Source organism: Trachinotus anak, unplaced genomic scaffold, assembly GCF_046630095.1.
Source record: "Trachinotus anak isolate AG129_WGS33_773 ecotype Australia unplaced genomic scaffold, CSIRO_AGI_Tana_v1 ptg000003l, whole genome shotgun sequence".
Lineage (NCBI taxonomy): Eukaryota > Metazoa > Chordata > Actinopteri > Carangiformes > Carangidae > Trachinotus > Trachinotus anak.
The window spans coordinates 16,472,973-16,482,075 of NW_027273854.1; the positions used below are offsets into that span (position 1 = coordinate 16,472,973).

Genomic DNA, 9,103 nt, shown 5'->3' on the forward strand with positions numbered 1-9,103 from the left:
CAGAAAAAGGGAGCAGAGCAAGCATCCACACACGCACACACATGCAGAGAGAGCTGCTGCTAAACTAAGAAACTGCGTGAAACAAGGGGGAAGGAGGGAGGGCTGCACAGAGGAGGATAAGAGGGAAGGATGGGGATAGGAGCAGGAGGGGGGATCACGAGGCAGCCCTGAATATCGACAAAAATAGATCTTAATTGCAGCATGTTTTTTGGGTGAAATCACGGCAACCCACGCTAAATCAATCTATCCTGTTTCATTCTGCAAAAAGGTCAGCATTCTGCCTTCTTGTGTGTGAGAACCGAAGACATGGACATGCATCCCTAAAAGCACTGCAGTGTCTCTGCACTATTTTTTGAGGCAGAGTGACTGTTTGCAAAGTTAACAGAGGGGGATGGTGAAGAGGGGAAAAAAACTTTGAGAAGATAAAGTGAGGTTTCTTGAGAAATATGTTATTTTAAAGCCATTCTCAAGAATGATTGAGGGCAAAACACATCCTCAGTCTTGTGTTAAGGCCCACAAAATGTGAGCTAAACTGAAAAAGCACAGAATTTGTTAATGTGATAAATACCTTGCAAGGATGTAGATTCCTGTAGAGGGAAATGGTTGCAGTGAAGATCTGTGGTTGTTTTCTGAGACTTGGATCATAGAATGAGAGCTCCATGGCCTTATTTTCAGACATAAGATTAGCAGGTGCTCTGTAGTAGTTAACCCATATAAACATCCCATATTTTATTTAATCTCCCTCAGAGTCAAAGTGATGGCAGCTTTTACTGTTTACTGTTATTCTTTCATAAAAAAAAAAATAAAAAAAAATATGTAAGCCCTGTAGTGCCTCTAAGGGAGGCTTGGGGCATATGTAACCAGCCTCTCATATTTTCAGTGTTATTGATTTAAGTTTGTTTGAATGAAATCTACTCACTGTAAAACACTGGTACATTTTCGCAAAATATAGGTTTTCAGATGTAAAATAGAGTTGTACTGTAAACTTGATAGATCTGCTGACAGACATCTGTATTACATCACATTTTGTCTGTGAGTCCCATTTAGAAAGTATACAAAGTGGTTCTTTGGGTTATGATGGACCGGTGTTTGCGCAAGCAGTGCTGCTAGGGACAGTTTTTAGCCTGGTTGGATTGTTTTCTTTAGCAATATTCTGTTTGTGTTTTGTTGTCTTTGTGTCTTTACGATTAATTCTGAATCCTTTCCACGTAAGTACTTCCTAAATTATTATGTTGTTTTTACTGCGGCATCCTCATAAATCAATCATGGTTGTTTAGAAGATTCATATCTTGAAGTTTCAAGTTTGTCTTTATGGCAATAAAAGACTGTGTTGGTTGATTTGCTGAGTCACTACCAATTTGACATTTATCATTAATTTAATGAATTTAAATAAAGCATACAGATCACAAGTATGTTTGGCCAGAGTAGATAAGTAATCATTATGCTGTTTGTCTCTCTCCATTCCTCTCTCGATCCCTCTTCATCTTTGATTTTCCCTCTTTCATTTCATTTTATCTCTTTCCCTTTCTCATTCCCCTCTTCCTCTTATTTTCTCTCTCTTCATTTTTTATTTGTTTTTCCGTCTTTCTCACCCTCCATTTCACTTGTTCATCCATACGTATACATGCAGGGAATCTGGAGTTGCATTCATGGAGTCCACATTGACATGAAGAAAAAGACAGATTTGGACTTTAGCCCTCAGGACAAAATGCTTAAACTCATTAAGTCAGCCAAACAGATGACCAACATGTCTAACCTGGGTGGCTCTCGCATGAACTCACCCAAACGTGAGTTCATGCACTCAGCTGGCCCGATGATCATGGATATGATGGCAGAGAAAGGCAACTTCATCTATGCTGACAACCGAAGCTATGCTCCCAAAGATATGATCTATGGAGATACTGGTGATTTGCAGTCCTATCTTGCTAACCGCCACAAAGATCACCTGAACAACTACATCTTCCAGGGAGGCCAGCATCCCCTGACCCTGAATGATGCCAATCCCAATACAGTAGAGGTGGCAGTGAGCGCTGACGCAGTCCAAACCAATGCCAAGCCGCCCCGGACCCTGTGGAAGAAGTCAGTGGACACGCTCCGTTCAGTGCCACCTGGGCCCCCTCCGATGCCAGACATGCTAATGCCAGATCCACGAATGTCGATGAAGACACAGCGCTACCTCCCTGAGGACACAGCCCACTCCGACATCTCCGACTGCTCCAGCAGGGCAGCCTCCTACAAGGACCCAGAAAACAACAAGCACCTGAAGCCCAAGGACAACTTAAAAAAAAGATCGGTGACGTCAAAATACCCAAGGGACTGCAGTGAGGTGGAGCTGTCCTACTTAAAGACTAAGCAGGTCAGCGGCGGAACCAACCAAACTGGGAGAGGAGTAGGAGGTGGAGGAGGAGGAGGAGAGAAAATCTACACCATCGACTCAGACCGAGAGCTGAGCCTGCATTCAGACCCCATTCACTACCGCGAGAGTCGTGGCCTTGCTGCAGATGATTTGGATTACCCTGAGATCTACTCTGACCACAGTGACAACTTTAGGAAGTGTGAGCAGCCCATCATTCATCTGAATTCCTCACCTTTGCATCACACAGACTCAGATCTTCTACCAGACCCAACTTACTCCAAACACTACAGCGTGAAAGAGAAAAACCTTTCCCTGTCCCCACATGAATCCATTGATCGCTACAAACAGACACACTGCCGTTCCTGTTTGTCCAAAGTGACCGCTGGCTACCCACCAGCAGGGCCATACACGCCTACTGGATCTGCCTCAGCTTCTGCCACACGCTCACCCTATAATCGGTGTGAAGCATGCGTCCACATGGCCAACCTGTATGACATTAGTGAGGACCAGCTCCTCACAGACCCCTTGGTCAGTCCCACCATGCACCATCAACAGCAGCAGCAACCAGACGAAATGTTTGGTCTGTATTGGCCACAGACGGATGGGCCACATGTCCAAAAGAGAAACCGCTTGAGGCTGAGTCGTCAGCATTCCTTTGACAACATCATGCTAGAAAAGCCCAAGGATGTAGACCTGGGCCGACCGGCACGTAGTGTCAGCCTCAAGGAGAAGGATCGCTTCGTGGACTCTGCATCTGACTCGCATTATGCGAATCTCTTCGGCATGCGTCCCTACTCCGGCAGACTGTTTGGCACCGGCTCCAAATCAATGCTGTTTAACCACAACCTGGAGGAGAGCAAGAGGAGCAAGTCCCTGTACCCGGCCCATGGCTCAGAAAACCCTTTCCTCAGCCACTCGCTGAGGGATGACACCAGCAGCAGACTGGTCCATGGGCGTAGCTCCTCTGATATTTACAAACAGCTGGCGGTGGCTTCGCCTGCAGCAGTCATTGGAGCGGCCCCCATAAAAACACGCAACGATGCGAACAATCTCCGCTCTTCGGTTAAGTCCACCACTTCATACTGCTCACGGGACGGGCGGATAGCTAATGACATGTACAATAAAGAGCATGTGATGCCTTACTCAGCCAATAAGACTAGTGCATACCCGGCCCCACGTGGAGTTCTAAACTCAGCCCAGTTCAGCAATAGACGGGTCTATAAAAAAATCCCCAGTCTGGAGTCAGATGTTTAGTTGATATAAGGAATAATGTGTTCTCTCCTCCTTACTCCTCTCTGGGTTTGTATTATAATTTATCAACTATGTTATCCACTAAGGGATGCCACAGCCACACTACGTTTTTTCTTCTTCTCTTCAACATTGTAACCCAAATGAACTTGTGCCCACTTGGGTATGACGGTACTACTACTACTCTCTTTGCAGATGATACCACCATTTATGTCCATCCTCTGCCATGTACCAATAAGTTGACTGGCACTCTGTCATAAGGTATCTGGGAGTAAATGGAAGGGGGAATCATTAAGCCCTAAGTTTTGGAAAAGAGGTAGGAAATGGTATAGTCCCATTAGTGAAACCGAGAAAGCTTAAGTTACAGTAAGGGAGGACTCCCTTACTCTAGTTGATTTGTGATTGAAATGAGAGAGGAAATGGTGAAGGAGGATAGGAGAAATTGTATGAGAGAAGAGTTAAAGGGAGAGAGAGAGAGAACCTCTCTTTCAACCCCTCCTCCTTCTCCCCTTTTCCCTTTCCACCTCCACTGTCAGGCTCGGGGCTCACTAGTTGAGGAGAACGGGCCTGACAGGGAGACCAGATGGGCACGTTTGATGTCGCAGCCAGACATGGAGGTGTCCCAGGAGGGCAGGGGCGTCACAGTGAGCTAGTCCAACAGTCTGCTGCTTGTTACTCTGACAAATATGGCCACCGAGACACCTGGCAGTGCAAGAGGAGAGAGAGGGAGAAAGGAGATGAGCGGCACAGAGTAGAGCATCCAGTCGTTTTTGCCAGTTAGGTTTTGTGTGCTTGGTCAGAATTTGGTTTCATGTGTTAAGCCCATGCTTAAAGACACGGTAGTGATGAGAAAGTGAGAGTTATGTAGGTGCTATCAATGAATAATGTTTACAGACTGACGGATAAAAAAGACAGACTGACAAAATGACTGATAGAAAAGACAGACAAGCAGGGAAACCTGCAGGGGCAATTGATGGGCATTTCATTTGTGGCGCTGCACATAGAAAAATAATTGCAAAGTATTGCTTTTTTATTCTATTAAACTATAAGATTTATTAGGGATTCTGGCATCCGGATCCCCTTATGTAGGATTTTAGTGTTTGCTTATTTGGTAGCACAATAGCCATTAGTTTTAAAACCTCTCTCCCACATTTGCTTTTAAAAAAGCATAGCTTTTTGGAAAAAAAAACGAAGTGTAGTAGATTATTTTGCATGTGTTAATTTTTTTCTGTGTCGGAGAAGAGAAAATACACACATATACACTCACAGACACATATTTTACATGTTTTTGAAAAAAGACTGTGTCTTGCCAGATATGGTGGATGGATACTTGTACAATCGAAACCTTGAACCTTGACCTTTGTGCTTAGTAAATCAGTGTCATGCTCCTGCTGCAAAAGAGCAAGAGAATGGCGGAAGGGAAGAGAGCAAAGAGGATATAACAAGGGAGAAAAGGATGAAATGACAATTGTGTCCATTGTCACCTTGTTTTAGGTGGGGAGGGGGTGGGCACTGATGTGTTCTTTTTTTTTTTTTGTGTCTTTTTTGACCTCTCTGCCACTGAGAAACAGGGTATTAACTATAAAAATCCACTGACAGTTCCTTCCCTCTTTCCTCCCTCCTCCTTTCCTTCCTCGATCAACATGTCATAACTAGAGTGTTGGATAATTATAGAACCACTTCACTTTATTTCTTTGGGTTTTTGTAAAATCGAGCTTCGGTTGATTGGTTGGTACACAGTAGCAGTGCTACACAGTACGATAACCATTTCAGTCTAACTAGAATCGACTATTAAAAATTGATCATTAATTGTGGTTGATGCGTAATCAACCAGGCTTGTGAGGATCTGAAGACTACTTAAGATGGGTCCCTTGTTTACCTTCATAGCATTGTTTGGGTGGGATGTGGGATGGGAAGGGTGGGACAGTTTGAGAGAAATAGAGCCGTGGCGGCTCCTTTATTATGTGCTCATCAATCATGTATCCATCTTAGTGTGCATTAAGTTGTGTGTGTGTGTGCATGGCAGAACTTCAGTAAGCTTGAAGACCTAACCAGAACATTTTGTTCCTAATCTCATTGTTTATGCATTTGTTTAATTGTTTGTTCTTTTTGATAACACTTGACAGAAAAGACTTGCACATGCACATACTTCCATGTACACTCGTTCCCACAAAAACACTTTTTTTTGTAGCATTATACTGTACAAATTGTACAGTCAAAAGAAAAATCATGTAACCATATTAACTGACTGATTTGCTTGATTGATTGGATTCACAAAGCCAAATTGTATCAAATAAAATACCTCAGGATGATTCTGTGCGTTTTGGGGGAGCTTCAACCGTAGCAACAGAACATGATGCGGCACAGATTTTTTTGTAGAAAAAAAAAATTTTTAAAGAAAAAAAAAGAAAAACAACAACACAATTTATAGTGGCTGCACAGCAGGATCAAACTTTTCTCCTTTTGATGTTTACCAGTCCAAGGTCTTCCAGTTCGGCTCTCTGCCCGAGCTCATGCAACCCAAGTAAAGAGAGAAGAAGAGGAAGAGAAGGAGGGAAAGGAGGGATGGGGGTAGGGACCTAGATCGTTTTGTTCAGAGAGGGGTGTGTTGCATGCAACTCTACTCCTTACCAAACTGAGCGCCATTAACAGAATGGAGGATGTTACTTAAACATCCAAAATCTGAAAAGCTACCCTTTTAAGGAATACTCAACCAGGAATCTCTCTCTTTCCTCTCCATGGTTTTTAATGGCAGTTGACTGCATTAGCCACTGTGTTTCAATTGAAGCTCCATCTTTAACAACCAAGGTCATATCGTCCTTTTGTACTCTTGGAATACTGCAGTGAACCTCTCCTTGATTCCCAATCAGCTTACCCAATGTTGACTGACAAGCAACATTTGTCCTTTTTTGCATCTTATCTGCATATTTATGATTATTATCATATTTATCTCCACATGCTGCTTGCGTGAGCTGACAAGTGAACAATATGCACATGTAAAAATATCAAACTGCACCTTTGCGTTTTATGAACTCATGACAATTTGTTCTATTCGTTCTACTTTTACAGAACTGTCATGTAAACTGATGCTGTTTTATGTTCAAACACACAAACACACACACACACACACACACACACACCCACCCACCCAGACACACCCTTGTGATGACAACCCTGCTCTTTTTAATGGCAAAAATGTATTTTAATTACATTTAATGATAAATAATGAGGTGATGGCATGCAACCCCAGATGTAACAATTTTAATGTTTTATGTTTTTAGTTTTTTTTTTTGTTTTGTTTGTTTGTTCTTTTTGTTATGATGTTATGATCACTACTGCGTTGTAACCAGGTGTGAGTATATACATATTTGAGAGAAAAAAAATTATCTATGTTTAACACGATGAAGATGCTGCTGCTGTTTTGGGGGAGAAGGCGAGGACTTGACCCTCGTGCAACTTCCTCATTGGCGGACTGGTCGTTATCAGGCCATGTTTTGCCCAGTGGGGTTGCGGGTCAGGGGTCAGGGCTTGGCTTGGTATGGCGGGACATCCTTGCTCTTCCTCCAATGGCAGGTGAGAATTACTGTATCACCAGCTCTGCTTCTCTCTTCCCTCTCCTTCATATGTAGTCAGGACTTCAACTGTAAAGAAGATAAAAGAAAAAAAAAGCAACCCTCTACTTTGAGTCTGCTATCCCTCCAAAGATACGAGACCTCTTTCTTTATGGTTTGCTGTAAGAATAGAGCTTTTTTTTAAACTAATACTTCCTCAAAGACTTTTAAGGAACTATTTTGAATATATTTAGAAATGACACCTGTATACATCGCTTGTAAATTCATACTGGAATACATCATCATGGAGAATTATAAATGATAAAGAGTAAAAACAATATTTTTTGTGTGAATTTCACAGGAGCTCTTCTGTACAGTGGCACTGTTTCTCTATCTCTCTCTCTCTTTCTATCTCTCTCTCTTTCTATCTCTCTCTCTCTCTATGTAGAGCGACTAGAATAAAACTTCACCATTCACAAGGTTTGCTGTCCTGTCAAATTCACAATATACACACCAGGCACCTTGTCTCACCTGTAACAGCTTTTGTCAGTTGATGTTGACATATTAATTTACAGGAAATGAAAAAAAGTACTTTCCCATTGATTTATTTTTCCACCTGAAGATACTTTTTATTGGTTCTCTGTTCAAGATACAATTGGTACACTTTCAGAAGAAAATCTGCAGTACCATGCAGGTCATAGACTCTCTATTGAGAGTCTACTCTAAGTCTATTCTTTTTTGCATGTAATTAATGAGGTGGATAGCTCCAATTCTACTTCTGTGACAATACAGGTAAGACGTGACGTTTAACAATTATTGCAAAGCTGTAAATGATTAAAGGAGCTATATGTAAGTTTTGCTGTCGCTACATAGCCAGTCTTAGCATTAGCAGTTGTTTACTTACTAGTCTGGCCAAGAGCTTCAGCCATCATTGCATTTACAAGACAAGAGGTAATAATACGTCCTCTGAGCAGGTGCGCTTCTTCAGCGGAGCCTGGACACTTCAGTGGCTCAGCATCAGAAAGTGATGAGATGGGGTGACTGGGCTGCAGCTAGCTGGTTAGAATGCTAACTTCAGTAGAAGAAAGAAGTGATAGCAGTAAAAGCGAAACAAGAGGGTTGTTCTCCACCCCTGCAGACAGCTCTTGGATAGTAAAGGCATGAAGTTTGATGCTGAACTCACAACGTTTCTTCTAGACTGGTAAGTGAACCGCTGTTAATGCTAATGTTGACTATGTAGCGATAGCAAAACTTACAAACAGCTCCTTTGAAAACTAATTTTAATGTGTAATTATATAATTTATTGCATTTACTTATTCATTTTCCACTATTTGGATTAGTATACATTAAGTGAAAACATTTTTGATTGCTTAATGTCAATAATTTTTATATAGCTTGTTTCTATAATGATGGGAACTGTGATGTAGTGATACTGGGAATACTGGGAATACTGGGCTGTTTGCAGACACAACATGTCTCCTCATAAGGTACTTTTTCAGTCACTTGTGTTGCTGTCCACCAGCCACAGGTTAAAAATGTGTGTGTTTAGTTATTCAGTTCAGACACTTGTCACTTCTGCCCCATCAAAAGTATAATTACTTTACAAGACCCAAACCAAAACAAAGCCCTCTTTAATTCTCAGTTGTTATATATCTGATTTTGAAACACACAAATTGGTCATACTGACAGCTCAACAGACAGTTTCTTTTTGTGATGGTTTTTTATTGAGGTGCTAATTTCACAATAGATAAACATGATGGGGTTTGTATGAAGGTGGGTTGTTGGCTATGTTCAATCATTCTACCAAATCTACTAAACTTATCCACTGCCATTATTATCTTTTATACGATAACTATGTAGTGTTAAACGAATGTGCTAATATGGCCAAGAGTGATTCCGTTTACTTTCCATGACGAGATGAAAAAGTTACATTCTCCTCTGTGTTTAT

The 9,103-nt window shown here is 41.8% G+C and overlaps 1 protein-coding gene across 3 annotated transcripts in view; it reads left to right on the plus strand.

The window, feature by feature from the left end:
* Positions 1–7,636, plus strand: part of grin2aa (glutamate receptor, ionotropic, N-methyl D-aspartate 2A, a) — a 138,132-nt gene extending 130,496 nt beyond the window's left edge. For all 3 annotated transcript variants that reach the window (XM_071474137.1, XM_071474136.1, XM_071474135.1), the window contains one exon: positions 1,631–7,636. In XM_071474137.1, coding sequence (XP_071330238.1) covers positions 1,631–3,610 — 1,980 coding nt within the window. In that variant the 3' untranslated portion in view covers positions 3,611–7,636. The remainder of the gene's footprint in view (positions 1–1,630) is intronic.
* The last annotated feature ends 1,467 nt before the right edge of the window (positions 7,637–9,103 follow it).